This window comes from Mustela erminea, chromosome 7 (genome assembly GCF_009829155.1).
Source record: "Mustela erminea isolate mMusErm1 chromosome 7, mMusErm1.Pri, whole genome shotgun sequence".
Lineage (NCBI taxonomy): Eukaryota > Metazoa > Chordata > Mammalia > Carnivora > Mustelidae > Mustela > Mustela erminea.
Window position 1 is genome coordinate 34,624,043 of NC_045620.1, and position 18,858 is coordinate 34,642,900.

Below are 18,858 nucleotides of genomic sequence, written 5' to 3' on the forward strand. Positions count from 1 at the left end.
CAACCCCCCAGCAGCCCTCCGTTTGTTTCCTAAGAATCTCTTATGGTTTGTCTCCCTCCCCCATCCCATCTTGTTTCATTTTCCCCCCACGAACCCCCTCCCTGACTCTCAAATTCCTCATATGAGAGAGATCAGAGAGATCATATAGTAATTGTCTTTATCTGATTGACTGATTTTGCTTAAGCATAAGACCCTCTAGTTCCAACCATGTGGTTGCAAATGGCAAGATTTTGGTTTTTTGATGGCTACATAGTATTCCATTGTATTCCATAGTATTCCATTCATCTGTTCATGGATACCTAGGTTCTGTCCATAGTTTGGCTATTGTGGACATTGCTACTATAAATTTTCAGGTGCATGTACCCCTTTGGATCACTATGTTTATATCTTTAGGGTAAATACCTAGTAGTGCAGTTGCTGGTCATAGGGTAGCTCTGTTTTCAACTTTTTGAGGAAGCTCCATACTATTTTCCAGAGTGGCTGCACCAGCCTGCATTCCCTCCAACAATGTAGGAGGGTTCGCTTTTCTCTGCATCATTGCCAACATCTGTTATTTCCTGACTTAATTTTAGCCATTCTGACTGGAGTGAGGTGGTATCTCACTGTGGTTTTGATTTGTATTTCCCTGACACCGAGTGATGTGGAGCACTTTTTCATGTGTCTGTAGGCCATCTGGATGTCTTCTTTGCAGATATGTCTGTTCATGTCTTCTGCACATTTCTTGATTGGATTATTTGTTCTTTGGGTGTTGAGTTCTATAAGTTCTTTATAGATCTTAGGTACGAGCCCTTTATCTGGTATGTCATTTTCAAATATCTTCTCCCATTCTGTCAGTTGTGTTTTGGTTTTGTTGACTATTTCCTTTGCTCTGAGAAAGCTTTTGATCTTGATGAAGTCCCAATAGTTCCTTTTTGCCCTTGCTTCCCTTGCCTCTGGTGTTATTAATACAGATTCAGCCCTCACAGAATTTAAGAGGCTCTTGAAGTACTGACACATGAACTTGGATGGCCTTTTCAAGGGAATTGTCGTAGTCAAACAACCAACATCCAAGGAACCTTCTGAAACAAACCAGTTCCTTCCTTGGAAAACTATATACTTTGTCATATTCTGATTTTTTGCAAACTGGTCATTACAGACTGAATTATATCTTAGTAATTATTCATTATATTTAAATTAAGCTGGTCCTAAATATCCCCAATTACCAAGCATCTTCTAGATGTTTTGTAAAATTCTTAAATAATGAAGCCAAATAATATGCTCATAGGTATCTCCCAATAAATTCATGAAGGTAAATTCATCATATTTTTATCCATATCTTCTATAATAAACTTTAAGAATGTTACATCTGCCTCTTATTAATGTTAAGGGGAAGATGGATACAAAGAGCAGATGTTTGCTGTTCTCATTTTATTTCTATTCAGTGCATGTGTTTTACAAATGTCAGGAAATTATTTTGAACCAGGTGGTGCTTTATTGCTGAAAAATTTATTACGTATTTATGGTTAATTTTATAGATTTATCATGGCAGAAGCCTTAAGTTTCTTTGTAGTTCAGAGTTCATTAAAGCCTAAATCCAGCATGACCATAATCTGTTTTCCTTCCAAGGGGAAGTACTTAAATAGAAGCTTTAGAGTTAATACCCAAGTTTTAATCAGTATTATTAAGTAACTCTTCCTGGGAACCAGTCATAATCAGTGTGTGAAGGTTCCAGTGTATAGTCAGGATTGCAAATCTTGAAAAGAATATTTTACAGTTTTATTAGTTTCTTCCTGCTCTTTGTACTTGCCAGGAGTTGTGGCAGAAAACATTATTTAAAAACTGGTTTGTATGGAAAAAAATAAGATTTTTAATGTTTTTAGAGGACATTTTTTCCTGATTTTATAAAAATTATAGTCACTATAAATATTTTAAAACACACAAAGTATTAAAATATCACCTAAAATTCTGCCACCGAGATATACTACTTGTTTATCTTGTGTTTTAGTGTAAGTTTTGTTACTCTTCTCTTGTTAAAAAAATGTGTGTGTAAGCAATATGTATACAATAAATAAAAATTTAGATCCTTCTTGGATACAGTTTAATAACCAACTTTTTTACTTGCTGAATAATATATTGAGGGCATTTGTATTTGTTTGAGGGAGTTAAGACTATTTTTAGAAGCTCTTCTAAATTTGCTGTTGTTCAGCAAATAATCATTGAAAGCATTATTTTGGATGAGCACAGAATATTTAAATACTGTAGTATATTTAAACAGTTGCTTGGCGATGATCATATAAAGAAGGTATTTTTCCGTCAGGAGTAGCACCACAGTGTCTTTGTCTACAGATTTTGTGTGCATTGATGGAGGATAAATCTTACTGGTAGAATTACTAGATTGGAGTATGGACACTTCAAGACTATAGAAATGCACTACAAAATTCCTTTTCACCAAACTGTACAAGAATGCCCTTACCCCAACCCTCAGTAGCATTGCCTATTATCATTGTTGTAATCCTGCACAATTTATATGTGCTTTTGGAAAAGGCTATTGAATGGCTTGAAGAAAAGGAAGGTATTTTTAGCAAATGGGAGAAATTTTCATTAATGATGTAATATATCAGTGTCAAAGTAGGTTCTCCCTCGAAGGGCAGTCATTTATCCAAAGCTTGGGGTGATCCAATGTAGATGTCCATCTGTTTTTAGAAATATAGGGGTATCTTATTTAAAGATTGAAGAACAAGACATTGAAATGTGCTTGATAACCAACTAATTTGTGTTAAGTCTGCGGAGATTTTATCCCCGCCCTCTATTCTGGATAACAACCTTAGTTATTCTCATACAGTATATATTATACTGTAGAAATATCTTTGTTGGGGCACCTGGGTGGCTCAGTGGGTTAAGCCGCTGCCTTCGGCTCAGGTCATGATCTCAGGGTCCTGGGATCGAGTCCCGCATCGGGCTCTCTGCTCGGCAGGGAGCCTGCTTCCCTCTCTCTCTCTCTCTGCCTGCCTCTCCATCTCCTTGTGATTTCTCTCTGTCAAAGAAATAAATAAAATCTTTAAAAAAAAAAAAAGTAATATCTTTGTTTTCTCAGGCTATTAAAAAAAAAATTACCCCAAACTTGTGGCTGAAAAAACAATAGAAATTTATTCTCTCTCAGTTCTAGAGGCCAGAAGTTTGAAATGAAGATGTTTGTGGGGCCATCTCCCTCCAGGCGAGGGGGGAGATTCCATCCCTTGACTCTTTCAATGACTGTGGCTACCAGCACTCCTTGGCTTTTGGTGGCATCACTCCAGTCTCTCCCTCTCTGGTCACGTTGCTTTGTCATCTTCTGTCTGTGTCGAATCTCCTTCTGCCTCCCTTTTGTGAGGATACTTAGGATGATTGCACTTAGGGCCTACTTGGATAATCCAAGATAATCTCCCCATCTCGAGATCCTTACTTTAGTCACATCTACAAAGTCCTCTTTTTCCATGTAAGGTTAAAACTCAGATTTCAGAGATTAGGATGTGGGTATCTTTTTGGGGAGCCATTATCCAGCCTACCATACCCAGGACCTTAAAAATACCTGATTTCACATACTTCTGCCTGTTCACTCTCTACCAGAATATGATGCATGGGGCCAGAAACAAAAAATTTTTACCAATGTTTTGACCCAAATGTCAGGGGTGGTGGGGGATGGGCAGAGTTGACTCCATAATTGATTCAGCGTATCCAGGGTACGTGGTCTTGTAAGTCTATAAGTCTTAAGGGTAGGTCCAGCCAGCGAGACAAGACAGCAGATTTTAAAGATGCAGGGCAGAATAGTCAAATAAAAAGCTGTTCTTCCTCAGTTTCTCCTCACCCAAGCGAATGAATGGATAGAAGTCCAACTTCATGTGTAGTGTACACGTCTTACTTGAACAATTTGATATTTGGTCCCCATTAGCCGGCCTGGGCTCCTTTGTTGACATTATACTAACACTTTCAGTTTCTTATCATCTTCAGAAGGAACTTTTTGCCACTTGCTATGAAGCAAGGCCTTCTAGGGAGGGCTCCCTTCCTTTCTCGTCCCCTCTCTGCCAAGCTCTGCAGTCCAGGGAGCGTTTCCTCTGCCACCAGTGCAATAGCTAATCCGTTCCAGTTGCATAAGAGTTGAGGAACAATGCGACTATTTAAAAGCCCACTGGCCTCCCTCCAGTAGCTGTTCACTTCAGTGTTTACTCTGGAAAAGGTGCCGAGTTATATATCCATTCTTTGTGTAAATTCTCCTTGACTTCCTGTGTCCCTCAAGGAGAAGGAGGACCCTTTCCTGTGGACTCTGTAGGGAGAGGTGGTGCTCTATGGAGGTGAAGGAGGCAGTCAAACCTTGGGGGATCTTGTGTAAGTGAGGCCTTAGAAGGCCAACCAGAGAATTTGAGAAGAGGAGGCTTTCTCATGGTACAAGTAAAGCATTTTTTTTCTAAATCAGTTAGCTGGTAGGTGGAACTTTGAGATGATTGTAAAAGGGCATAGTCATAGAGTGACCATTACCCCCCTCCCTGCCTTTTAAAATAAGTGTCTCTTTAATTTTCTCTGGAGTCAGTTGGACTGAGACATGTTCCTTCCTTTGTTCCCATTTTAAAATCAATTACCTGGATCAGACAGCTGTGAAGGCTGGGCTGACGTTTTTGAGTCTGTATGTCACGGATGTACCATCTACATAAAATTAGCCAGCCGCTGCTCCTAATACTGGACCCAAGAATGTATTTTGGGGGCAGTGCAAAGAATAGCCCCCACATACCAGTTCAAGGTTTAGGCGACTCTGGGTACTCCAGTGTCATTTTGTGAAAATGCCTCTTACATTGTTCAGAACCCCAGAGCTCTGAAAAAGCAAGCCATGCAATGGGCTACGCCCTCCGCTGCAGATCTCTTTAGATATTGAGGCCAAGAGTTTTCTCCTTCCATTAGCTCCCGCCAAAGTCCTTCCCATAATGAGACCATTGTGATGAAATTTGTACCCAAAGTAGAGATAAATATTTTAATGGTAAAGATAGTAGTGAAATCTAAGAAACATCCTGTACTGGGGACTATGTTGTATGTCCTTTCCCTGCAAAGATTCTGGGAGAACCAGTTCGACCAATGATAGATGATGCAAGTTGATAGAAGCTTTCTTTTCATTTTCAGTACAAACATTTCATATCAGTAGCCTGTGGTTGCTGGTTTTTTTTTTTTTTTTTAAATAAAACCAAAGGGAAATATTAAAAGGTATGGTTGGCAGGAGTGAAAAGATCATAGAACACAAAGTTCTGCAAAGGAGAGGTGTTTTGCCTGCTGATTTCTGATGTCTGGCCAACTGGGGAGGGCACCGTGTATCTCTCTCATCTGTCTTCCGTTCTATCACTTAGCTCCCTGTAGTTGGTTATTCTCATTACAGATCACTGAATAACGCATCTGTGACAGCCTGAGGGGTTCTGTGGGTCTATTTTGCTCTGCAGATCTGTTTTATGGCATAGAAAGCATGAATACACAGCACTGTACCAGAAGCTGGCTTCTAACCCACCTTGGGTGAAGGGGCTGTGTATATGTGTCTGTCTCTCCAATACAGACACCAAGAAAAAGACTTGGAAAGACACAGAAAACAATAAACCAGTAAGAGTGGAGAGAATTAGGAAGAGAGACCCAATTACAGTCATTACTGGGGATACAGAGACATGGTCTGGGAGGAAGCTCCTCTTCTCGCACTGTCTGCTCCCTGGCCCATCTTGGCTTTCCATGGGAAGCCGTGGTAATGACCGACCTCAGCTGCCCTGGTTAGAATGCCCTTTCTGCTCTCACCTGCTTTTAGTCTGGTCAGTAGTGAGTAATGGAGTCGTTCCTCCTTCGAAGAGCCATGACTTACTACTTTCTTCTGCTGCTGTTTTAAATTGTTTAGGACTGGGGCGCCTGGGTGGCTCAGTGGGTTAAGCCTCTGCCTTCTGCTCAGGTCATGGCCCCAGGGTCCTGGGATGGAGTCCCGCATCAGGCTCTCTGCTCAGCAGGGAGCTGCTTCCCCGTCTCTCTCTGCCTACTTGTGATCTCTCTCTGCCAAATAAATAAACTCTTAAAAAATTTTTTTTTTCTAAATTGTTTGGTACTAAAGAAGCACACATCTGCCTATCTAGGATTTCAGCTTTTTTGTTCCTCTTTGAAATTTGCATTCTTTTCTATTTACACAAGCAGCACATAAATGTGAGAATATATTCCTATGATAAAAACGTGCATTGCAAAGATAACACTAAAAATACCTTGATTTTCAGCTCCAATTTTTATATCCTTCCCAGGGGTAGATAAATTTCCTTTTTGGGGGGGGAGGGGTGAGAGAATGAGTATGATTCTGTGAGTGGAGGAGGGGCTGAGGGAGAGCGAAAATCCCAAGCAGGCTCCATGCACAGAGCCCAACATGGGGCTCCATCTCCTGACCCTGAGATTATGACCTGAGCCAAAATCACGAGTTCCAATGCTTAACCAACTGAGCCACCCAGGTAACCCACAAATTTCCAAATGTTTTAATATTTTATCTATATACACATAAATTTGCCTAGAGAAGTACATAGGTTTGTCTCATGTCTGTGTATTTACATCAGTGGTATTAGGTATTACACGGGTCTTATTCTGTAGCTGTGTATTTAGGTAAATGGTATCACACCGTTCATAGAGCATATCATCCTGTGCCTTCCGGGTTTTATTTAATGGTATGTGTTAGAGACCTTTGACATTCAGGTTGAGTTCCTGTTGTATGGTATGCCGGGATATGTGTGTGCTAGAATTTTCTCCTTAATCCCTTAAGGTAGTGAGTCACAAGGACCTGCTTTCAGTGATGAAACATCCAGAATTCTTCTTTTAGCCACTTTCTGGGATAGATTTGTTCATCTGTCAGCTAGAATTTTTGCTCTGTGAGGATTGAACTCTAGGGTCGGTTGGTGTTTTGTTGACCTACCTTATGGTGTCCTTGTCAGGACCTGATCATGGGACTTGTGGAATGAGTCAGGGAGTAACTTACTTTTTCCCGTGTCCTGGAAAAATGTTAGGTAAGTAGGATTTGCCTTTTTCTTGAACATTTGTAGAACTCACCAGTAGACCCATGCGGGTCTAATCTTTTATTATTTTTTCAATTTCTTCCAAGGTGCAGTTTATGTATTCTCCTTTTTTGAGTTAAATTTGTTTTAACTTGAAAAACCCATTCACTTTATTTAGGTGTTCAGATATTTTGGTTAAAGTTACACGTACTATTCTGTCATGTGTTTTTCTTCTCTTTGTAATTACACCCCCTGTCATCACACATGTTGTGAATTTATACGTCTTCCTTCCCAATCTCTCTCTTTCCCCAACACTTGACAAATGTTTATCTAATATGTGAATATTCAGAAAGTAATTAACTTTTACTGATCATCTTAAAACAACTTTTGGCTCTATATTACTTACCTAGGTTTTGATATATAATGCTCCCACCTTTCATTTCTAAGAAGTTTATAATTTTTGCTTTGACTATTCTGTTTTACTGAAGAATTATTTAGAAGTCTGTGTATGTTTATGTTTAATTTATATGCATATAGATTTTATTCACTCTCTCATCAATTTGTAATTTGGCCTAATTTTGGCCAATGAGCATGGCCACCTTAAACTCTGACTTTTGAAAAGACAGAGGTGTCCTCTGTGGCCCAATTATGAACTGATTCTGAGATTATTATATGCGTGGGGGGTAGCTTGAATACAAAGAGGGAGTGAAAAATATATACAATAATAATATATTATCTATTCAAGAGTCAATATTCTATATTTGTATATGTGTGTATATATATATACATATATATGTGTATATATATGTAAAGAAAGGCAGGGGCATGTTTAAATTCAGTAATATATTTAAGTCATCTAAATTGTTTTGGTTAAACTTTACAGTAAGTACGGTATTCTGTTCTTCAATATTCTTACAGTTTTGTCTCATTCCATTAATTTCTGAGACTCATTCATTGTCTCCTAATATGTTTGTGACTTTGTCAAATTTCTTTGTATTTGACCAGTTTTTCAGTATATGTTCTGATGTTATGTACTCACATGCTTTAATGGTAATGACTAGTAAGTCCCTGTGATCATCTCTTTTCCTAATATGATTTATCACTCTCTCTTGCTGTTTTCCCTGAGTCTGTTTTATCTGCTACATTACTGTGGACACCTGCTTTCTGTCCTCCTAGCATGTGCTTATTAGACTGTTTTATTCATCCCTTCATTTTTGAACTTCCTGTATCATTTTTATTTTATAAATACTTCTGGTAAACAATCACAGTGTTACCTAATGTCAAAGCCTCTGTCTTTTCTTTTTATACATAAATTTCGCCAATTTATATCTGTTATAACCGGGATATGTTGTCATTTTCTTTTGTGTTCTCCATGTATAGTGTTCTTTTTCCCCCCTCCTCCCCACAGCTGTTTTCTTTTTAAAGAAACACTCGTGTTTCTTTATTCTCTTCTCTCCCTAATGATGTGCAAGTTTTACTCTCCATTTTTAATTTCCTCTAGGAAAATTCTTAAATTCTTAAACTTCTATCTTTCTGCCAGTGTCAAGAGTCTTAAATACTGATATTCCACTCCCCAAATGGTTGACCTCCCTTAAGTCCATACTTCCTTCCCTTTCATCATGTGAGCTGCCACAACCTCTGTATTGATATAACCAGCAATTTGGGAGCAAAATTATTATAATTTCTTCATCTTTTTTTTTTTTTTTGTATAGTAAGTAAAACTTAAGAGTAAACTTTCCTTTTTTTTTTTCTTTTGTCTTCACTGTCTTCACATTACTTCCCCTATCCCATCTCTACATTTATTTTTCTTCTTGACAGAGCATGTAATACCTTAAATCTTTCAGAGTAGGTCATTAAATCTTTCGTACCTTCCAAGTCCATAAATACCTCTATTTTCTCCTACAAATTAAACTATTAGTTGATTGGACACAATTCCAAGTCCAAAATTATTGTCCCCCAGAGTTTTGAGGTTGCAGTATAGAGAACAGTATGCCCGATTTCTATCTACCTGTCATTCACCTCTGAATTGTCTTCTCTCTGCACATCTCTTAGGAATTTCAAAACTTCTCTTCTTATCTCTTGTTCTCAGTGACACCGAAGGTATTTTTAAGTGTGTGTATCTACCCACTTCCCACATTTATGCTGCTTGCATTAGTGGATTCTTTTTTCAACCAGGGACTCAGATATTCACACTGAGGACTCAAATCTGAATATGCAAATATTCAAATTTCAGAAATATTCTTCCACTGTTGTTTTGATTAGTCCTTCCATTGGCTCTGCTTTCTCTCCTGATGGAAGAAGCTGTTTCATTGGGTGGTGGTTGCATCTTTGGCTTTCATTTTCCACCTCTCTAAATTTTTCCATTGTGCTTGCTTTCTGTTGTTGCATTCTCTGAGAATCCCTTGGCTCAGCATTTCAGCTGAGTTCTCTTTATAACTCTGCTCGTCTGATAAGAGTTTGATTTCAACAATCTTTTTTAAATTTCTAGATTTCTAGTTAATTATATTTTTGGAATTGAATGCACTGTTTCCCCCCCACACTTATTAGCCACACTTAAACCAAAGTCAGGTTCAGTCACTCCTGTTAACTCTGTTTTCTTGGGTGTCAGTTCTACTTATTGGGTTTGGTGTCCATCTTCCATGTTCTTGGCATTGCTTAAATATTTGGTAATTCTTGGTTACCTTTTCATTGAAGATTTTCCTTTTCATTTAATTCATTTTAAACCTTTTCATTGAAGATTTCCTGCTTGCAGTTACTAGAGGTAGACCATGGTGGGTTTTGCTAAGAAGTGTGGGTAGAAAGAGTGCCCGCTTCTTCCAAAGTACCGGCAACCACCTTGAAGAATGTCCATGCTCTCTTTCAGTGTAATATATGCTGCCCTGTGCTAGAAAGCAGACCTTCTGCAGTCCTCTGAGTGGCCCAAGTGAGGAAGGGGTGAGAGGGCTTTTGAGAGAACCAAGAGCAATAAAAATATTTCAGCTACTCCTGTTTGATTCTGCAACTCATCATCCAGTGGACTTCTCTGCCCATGCGTCCATCTTTAGGCTCATAGTGTAGGCTGTCAGAACCACCCACTCTTAGCAGTAGGCCTCTCCTGTAAATAGGGTCAGGATTGTGGTTTCTCTCTTTTATCTGATGCCATCAGATTAAAATACATACCTTACTATCTTATATGATTTGGAGAAGGAGGGGAAGGTTCCCAAATGATCACCTCTGGTTGATCACCTCTTTATGGCTATTACAGTTGACACTTGAACAACAGGGAAGTTAGGGGCTCCAACTTTCCATGTGATCACAGATTCACATATAATTTTTTACTCTGCCAGAACCTAACTACGAATAGCCTGCTGTTGACCAGAAGCCTTACCAATAACATAAACAGTTGGTTAACCATGTTTTGTATATTATATGTAGGTATATACTGTATTTCTACAATAAAGTGAGCTCAAGGAAAGAGAATGTTAAGAAAATCCTAAGAAAGAGGAAAAGCATTTAAGTACTGTCCTATATTTACTAAAAAAAAAAAAAAAAAAAAAAAATCTTGTATAAGTGGACCCATCCAGTTCAAACCTGTGTTGTTCAAGAGCAAACTGTATTTCCCCAGGTTTAGAGACAAGGTGAAGGGAAGTTGGAATCGGATGAAGAAAAGAAGAAGAAAGAGACAATTTATGGGCTTACTCTATGTATATTGAGAAGAGCTTTCGCAAATGCATAAATATAAAGTGATTAACCTTTGATCTTCGCTTGTTTTTAAATTTTGCACACTAATGAGATGTTCTTTTTCATTTTTAGGTCTTGAGTGTAATCATGGCCAAACCTTATGAATTTAACTGGCAGAAGGAAGTTCCTTCCTTTTTGCAAGAAGGAGCCGTTTTTGACAGATATGAAGAGGTAAAGAAGTGTTATTAATCTTTTCTCTCAAAACATTCTTATAATTATTTCATTTTAATTACAGTATTGAGTAAATAGTCTTTGACATAAGTAAGAACATCTTTGAGATTTATAAGTTGAAATAGTTGGAAAGAGGCAAGTTATGAGATATAATAATAATGAAAATGATACTGTAATTTATTGAGCACTTACCATGTGCCAGATATAATCAGGATAATGATGCTATAAATTATTGAGTGCTCACTGTGTGCCAGACAGTCTTCTAAGCACTTGTGTGTATTATTTGTTTAATTCTTCACAACAACCTTATAAGGTTGTTGCTGTTATTACCCTGTTTTTACAGATGGGTTTCATGTAGCAACAGTTTTTGCCTAAGGAAGTGTTTTTGGCAGGCTTGCTACATAAAACTTTGTATTTGTTGTAAATGGAATAGTGGTTGGACTTTGTGCTAGTCATTTGCTTTGTCAGTTTCATTCGTACCGAACAGCTGGATCAAAGCTTTGCATGCCTGGGTTTCTACCATTTATCGCTTTTGCCCTTTGCAAGACAACATGGACTCCAGACTTTCTATAGAGCAGGAGTTGGGGCCACCAATCTATTAGGGAAGTTTAGGTCTGTGAGTTGAAGCCTCATTAGCATTTGTAAATGCATTGTTTTTCTTGGACTGTACTTGAATTTGAGGTGAATTGGGGAAGGGGGGATGAGGAGATTGTCACCTCTGAGGCAAAGTGAAATGTAAAATTGTTTAAGACTTCATCTCAAGTCAGAATTGGTTCCCCTGGAAAGCTCTGGAATGTGTGTGGTGGCTGATTGTGGTGGCCCCCTCAGAGGTTCGGATTGTCAGGCCTTTTCATGAGGTGTGTGGGCTGACGTGACGCAGTACTTGTTGACTTGGTTTTTCCAAAATGTGTATCCTAATACCCTCTAGATTTATGCCATAGTTGCTTCGTAAGTAAACAAAATTGAGAAAGGCTAAGGATGGGCCCCAGTGTGGTCACTATCCCTTGTAGTAAATTAAAATATTGAAGTGACAGCTGTTTATAGGACAAACTTGACTCCTTCTGCGAAGGAACAGTTAGCTGCATTTTGCTATGAGAAGACAAAATATTGCACCCCCTGGAGATAACCACTATTAATTCTTTGGCAGTTTTCTCTTAGTCTTTTGTTTGTTTGTTCTTTTTTTCTCCCTTCCAGAATTGTGATTCTGATCTTTTGAAAATCTAAATCAGAACTTGCTTTTTCTCTATTTCAGAGGCTTCCATAATTCTCCATTGTAGGATAAGATGAAATATAAGGCTTTCCTTGATTTGGTTCCTGCCTAATACCGCAGCCTCCTTTCCCACCAGTTTGCTACACACACACACACACACACACACACACACACACACACACTCTGCTTTCACCATAAAAATCCCCTAGCAATTCCCCCAAGATACTGTTATGTTACACGCTTTGTGCATGCTGCTCTCTTTTTCTAAAATGCCTTATTCCTCCTAGAGTAACTGGTGAACTTCTAATCATCCTTCAAAACCCAGATGAGAAATCTCTACATCATTGATCTCTTCCTTGACCCATTCAATAAGAATTGTTAACTCCTTGAGGCACCTGGGTGGCTCAGTGGGTTAAAACCTCTGCTTTTGGCTCAGGTCATGATCCCAGGGTCCTGGGATGGAGACCCACATCGGGCTCTCTGCTCAGTGGGGAGCCTGCTTCCCCCTCGCTCTCTCTGCCTGCCTCTCTGCCTACTTACAGTCTCTGTCTGTCAAATAAATAAATAAAATCTTATTGATAACACCTTTGTGCCACCACCAACCTACCTTTTGCACATTTTACACCATATTCACATTTTATTTGCTGTTTTTATGCCTCCTACTGTGTTCTGAGTTTCTTGAGGTCAAAGACTATCTTTTACTTATCTTTCTCTGGGGACTAGCAGAAGGCCTGCAACTGCCGAACTCACTGTTGATGTAGCATTACAGAGAATTTTAGACAAAAATGTTTCCAACTCGGTCTGGTTCTATTATTGTTTATTCCTGTTGTTAAGTGAAATGGTGAGAGTACTTGATAATCTTCAAGATCCGTATGGGAATCTGAACCTCAATAGACTCAAAACATTAGGGTAAACTGTATAACAGGTTTCGTCTTTTAAATAATAAATGACCAATATCAACAATTTGATATAGTTCAAGCTTAGTACAAAGTAAGTTATTGCAGTTGGCTGTTTTTAATCCACTTTACCCAGTGTGGCAAAGAAGGCCAGGGACAGGTTTCATCTTTTAAATAATAAATGACTAATATCAACAATTTGATATAGTTCAAGCTTAGTACAAAGTAAGTTATTGCAGTGGGCTGTTTTTAATCCGCTTTACCCAGTGTGGCAAAGAAGGCCAGGGACTGGCTTAGCACTTACAAGCAATTTTCCCAGGTAAGCCAGGTCCAGGTTGAACACTAGAGTCACCAAGATAATGACCATTGACCCTTGGCTATGAGCTGGTGGGACATCACCCCGAGGAACTACTAGAGTATTATCCTAAAGTTTGGCCGTTTCCTCGGGCAGCATCCCAAGCACTGGAAATCTATAGGATTACTTAAAAATACTGCATGTCTTCTAATAAATCAGAGAAGGTCATTTTGAAGAGATTAAATACTATCACTGGCTGAGTATCTTGGCTACTGTTATGTAAGCAGAAACACATTAGAGGAAAAAAAAGTGCTATTTTTATGCTTTATCAAGTGAACTGTGATTTGATGAGCTGGAGGTTATTATTTTTATTTCTCAGGATGATTTTCTTTAGCTCTTAATCATCACGAGTCACTCATATTTAGAAAACACTGATTTACGGGGGCTCCTAAGGGCCATTGCTTTTCACCCAGGTTCCTCAGAAAATGAGGCAGAGGTCACAGTCTTGAACAAGGATTAAATACAACCCAGCATGGCTTTCGGCTTTAAGTGATATCTTATCAGGATATAAGCAAAACAAGTTTTCACTTAATAAAGTAGATGCCTCTCTTCATAACAACGTATCAAACAAGAAAGTCACAATATTAGAAACTGGACCATGGCCACTTTTTATTAGCGTTTCCCGGTCCTGTAAGATTCAGTTCTTTGGAGCCACAGCTGCTAAAATATTAAAGGCGACAAAATGCAAGTGTAAAAGGTTTGTTTCTCCGGTGTGTGTGAACAGCAGTGGGAAATGACAGCTGACGGCAAGCGAGAGGAGAAGTTAGAGAGGACACAGCCCAAGTATCCCAAAAGCATCATAGCAAAGGGACCATTTACAAAGGAGCAGAAATGCCTTCAGCACCCTGTGACAACTAACGTTATCATGAGGGCCCGAGGGATCAGCCAGATACTCCATTGTGTTCCATGCACGTGTTTATAGAAGGCAAGGAAGGGGGTCAGGCTGTGGGTGAGCGCGCACTAGATCAGAAAATTAGTATTGACTAGTCATTATTTTTTTTATGATTTTATTTATTGAGAGAGAGAGAGAGAGAGCGAATGCATGAGCCTGGGAGGTGGGTGAGAGAGGGAGAAGCAGACTCCCCACTGAGCAGAGAGCCTGACAGGGGGCTTGATCCACAGACCCTGAAATCATGACCTGAACCGAAGGCAGACGCTTAAACGACTGAGCCACCCAGGCGCCCCTTCTTGTCACTATTTTGAAAGTATATGTTATTTTGCCAATAAATGTAATCAGTGCAATTGCATCTAAGCATTACTTTATTATTTCTGTATTGCTTTTGAGGTTGGCCACATTCTTAGAGACTGTGTAACATAGCAGCCCGCATTGTAGCCCCTGGTTGTATTCCCATGCCACTTGTAAATCTGCTTTTTATTCAAACCTACGTGACCTAAAAGTTACTGAAATGCAAAATTTATTTTGTTTCCTTAAGGGATGCTTGTTTTTCAGTCTTTAAAGCAGAGGTTTTTCTATTGCAGAGGTGAGAAATAACAATACCTTATAAAACACTTGCAACCCAAATGTCTCCAGCTTAAACGGTTTCCTGACTTTCCTTTGATAACATGTTAAAAGACCGAAGACCTTATGCCCTGGCTACACCAGGCCCTCCCCAGTCTTTCCTAGATGCCTACCTGCAGACACTTTCTTGGTGATGTCCCGCATCCTTCGTGCCTTCTTACCTTTCTGTCCCCAGGACTTTGTATATATCATCAACTCCCCAGAGCAAGAGCATTGTATGAAATAGACTTTCACGTAAGATTTGCTGGTAGCAGAGGAGGATTGGAGCACACAACAGGACTCACTTCAAGATTAAACATCAGAGATGGCGCTCAACAAATTTCCTTCACCAGCCTGGCCAGCCTCTTCTCCAAATTAAAAAAAAAAAAAAAAATTTTTTTTTTTCTTCTCTCTCTTAAGCCAAGCAACCAAAACAGAAGATTTTAGTCCCTTCTCATCCTGAGCAGTTTGAAGTGAGAGTGAGGTAAAAAAGGGGCCAGACTCTCTTGAGACCTTTGCTTTTGTGTAACCTTACATGATCCTTCTAGATAAGTGGTCACCTAGGGAGCTTTGCCTGATGAAGGTGGTCTGTGTCTGTGCTGCCCTTGACCATGTGTGGCTACCCAGCACTTGAGATGTGCCTGGTGGGGTTGAGGGAACTGGGTTTTTTCACTTTAGTTGGTTTTAATCTGAACTTACCCAGCTGCCCGTGGCCAGTGCCTGTTTCACTGGGCAGCATGGTTCTAGGCGACAAGCTCAAACGACAACCAGATTTCTCAACACACGGGAGGAGTTCTCAGTTCCCTTGGTTGGAATCTACAGTTTGCTTCAGCCATGCCTTCTTGGTGGCAGCTAGAGCTGAGATTTAAATGTCATACAGATGATTCACCTCAGGCTCCCATATTTCCATGTCCCAGCTCCCCAGGTGGGGGCTACTCCTTTTTCTTACTCATGAGACTTCATTGTCACTGAGGCAAGCTGCCCAGGTAGAGCCCTGTTTTCTGGAAAAGCCTTGGTCTTTGTCCTAGCCCCTTTCATCCTCTACCCCCCAACCCTTCCTCCAACACACACTTTAGTGGAATCTGTAGGTGCTTCCACCTGTTACCAGGACAAGAGTAACAATTATTGCTGTCATCAGACCCAGTGAAATATCAAAGTGCAGGACCAGGACCAGCCTAAAGTAGGTCCGAGTGCAAGAGGCCAACAGTTGCCTCTTTCCAGGGCAGCTCTGAAATTCGAATGGAGGACCATGTAGCAAAGCTCCGAAAGGCCCAAACAGCCTACACACCCCAGGCTGTTCATCAGGGAAGTGAAGAATTTTCTAAATATAATTTTCAAAAAAAAAAAACCCTAAAAACACAACCCTCATAGAAAGTATTTTGGCTTCAAGATTTATTTAACCCCTCTGTGAGGACACCGGCAACATGGCAAAGCTAGTTCTAAGAGCACTGGAAGAAGAGAGCTGTACAGTTGACCCTTGAACAACTCAGGGGGTGCGGCCCAGACCTCTCTGCCGTGAAAAATCCTCATACCACTTCCTTCCCCAAAAACCTTAGCTGCTAATAGCCCATTGTTGACCAGAAGTCTTACCGATAACAAAAACAGTTGAGTAACACGTATTTTGTGTGTTATATGTATTCTCTGCTGTACTCTTACCATCAAGGAAGCTACAGGAAAGAAAATGTTGTTAGGAAAATCCTAAGGAAAATACATCTACAGCATTGTACTGTGTTTATCAAAACAAAACAGAAAACCTCCACATCTACGTGGACCCATGCTGTTTGAAGGTCAGCTATATATAGTTAGGAGAGGGAAGCTAACCCAAGTTTGGTCAGTTCACTACAAAGCTGGTTGCTGTCCTATAGGACCATGAAACTGTGAGTTCTGTGGTTGTCTTTTCTACCAGCCACGAATCCCACATGTCTCTGTGGACACAAAACAGGTGCAACATCTCTAGCTAACTGTAAAGACTCTGAGTAACTGGTTGATCAACCCAAAGTACATTCTTCTATAGAAATAAGTCCTCCTCGGGTAGGCCTCATAGACAGTGTTCCCTTAGACTGTCCAGGTGATAGCTAGCCTTTTATTTATTTATTTATTTACTTACTTACTTACTTATTTTTTAATCGTCCCCAAGTTTTGGATCGTTTAAACTGAATTGTACAAACAGGATCAGGATATTGGGCTCAAAGAGTGGAGTGTAGAATTTTGCCTGTTACTTGTATTTGCTTACAGAGTCACCATGATGGTAATGATAATCATAATACTTAGTGGTTTTTCAACTCAAAAAAAAAAAATTATTTATTTGAAAGAGGGGCGGAAGCACACACTCACGAGAGAGCAAGCACAAATGGTCGGATGGGGCAGAGGGAGAGGGAGAAGCAGGCTCCCCGAGGAGCAGGGAGCCCGATATAGGGCTCGATCCCAGGCCCCTGGGATCATGACCTGAGCCGAAGGCAGATGCTTAACCCACTGAGTCACCCAGGTGCCCCTGGTCTTTAAAGTACTCTAAAAGGTGGACAAAAATGTAATGATGAGTGAGAGAACTGAATGGAATGTTAATTTTACCCACACACAGGAGGAACGCAGGGAGGTGTTGGAGTCCAAATGGTTAGCAAACTGGAGGAAAGACTGGAAGATTAATATTCTCCTGGGAGGTATTGCTGATGGTCAGTTGATGGTACATGGAATAGAAGCTCATGCTTCTATTATTTAAAGCCTAAAATTGCCAATCACAAAGCCAAGAATAATATAACTTCAAATTTGGAGTGGGGAAGTGGAGAAAAAGTAGGGAAATGAGCTCAACCGAGTTTAATTATGGAATTTTCAACCTAGGAAGCTATTACTACATGTGCCTGGTGGATATTAGTTCAGGAATTGGTGTCTTGCCACAAATCTCACGTTCTTCAAACTCCAGTCCCCACTAGAATTGGATATTTAAAGCAAAACAAAAATGTGTGGAGATCACTTCATTAGCCAACAAATTAAGTCCAGACGTCTCATTTGAAACTTACCCTGTGGCCTAGGTGCCCCACCACCCTCACCCCTGTCCTTTCCCCCAAAGTCAAGTTGTGATGAGGACGGTGGTGGGTCATCTTCCTTGTGGTGTGAGAGGACTGGAGGGGTGTCCAGTGCACGGGGCTGATCGGGGATGCCTAAGAGAGCAGACCCCCTTCTGGCTGAGTCTTTTTTTTTTTTTTTAAGATTTTATTTATTTATTTGACAGACACAGATTACCAGTAGGCAGAGAGGCAGGCAGAGAGAGAGGAGGAAGCAGGCCCCCTGCTGAGCAGAGAGCCCGATGTGGGGCTCGATCCCCGGACCCTGAGATCATGACCTGAGCTGAAGGCAGAGGCTTTAACCCACTGAGCCACCCAGGCGCCCCCTGGCTGAGTCTTAATGGAAGGGCCAGCCAGTTGATCAAACCACAGCTGAGAGGTGGGTGGAGCCCACAGCTTGCTCAAGGCTATGGGTGTGGGGGAGGGGAGTGGCTTGTCCAGCTGGGGCCGAGGGAAGGGTGCTGGAGAGCAAGACCCGAAGCGACAGGACAGTGTCCACACCATGGAGAGAAGTAAGGGGAGAGGCTAGGCATGAGAATGAATCAGAGGATTTTCTGACCCAGTGGGTGGAGAAGGTGAAGGAGAATAAAGACTGTAAAGTGAGGTGGGGGTTTCTGGCACCGGAAGCTCGGGTGGTCCCCAAGGGAGGCAGAGAGAAGGGTCAGATTTATGGATGCACTTAGGCTGTTCCTTTTCCTGAAATGAACAGCATTTATCATCGTATCTTCCACAGTACCTAAGAAACATTTTGCTTATAATAGAAATCGCCTAAGTTCTAGTTAAAAATAAAGTGAGCAGAAAGGGAATTGAAAAGCATAAGTAGAGGATGAACAAATGGAAGCACACTCGAGTAGGAGAACCAAGGTTGTAGAACCAGGACGAAGAGCTTGGATTTCTTTCTGGTCGTTGTGGGAAGCCATTTCAGCGAGACTAAGGTGCTCTGGTAGGCATTTT

At 40.4% G+C, this 18,858-nt stretch overlaps 1 protein-coding gene across 9 annotated transcripts in view; it reads left to right on the forward strand.

Moving 5' to 3' along the window:
* Positions 1 to 18,858, forward strand: part of PLCB4 (phospholipase C beta 4) — a 409,575-nt gene that overhangs the window by 241,707 nt on the left and 149,010 nt on the right. For 8 of the 9 annotated variants that reach the window (XM_032351392.1, XM_032351401.1, XM_032351402.1 and 5 more), the window contains one exon: positions 10,788 to 10,886. In XM_032351392.1, coding sequence (XP_032207283.1) covers positions 10,803 to 10,886 — 84 coding nt within the window. In that variant the 5' untranslated portion in view covers positions 10,788 to 10,802. Of the gene's footprint in view, positions 1 to 6,783; positions 7,008 to 10,787; positions 10,887 to 18,858 lie in introns of those variants that run through there. The other variant, XM_032351399.1, reaches the window with a different exon arrangement.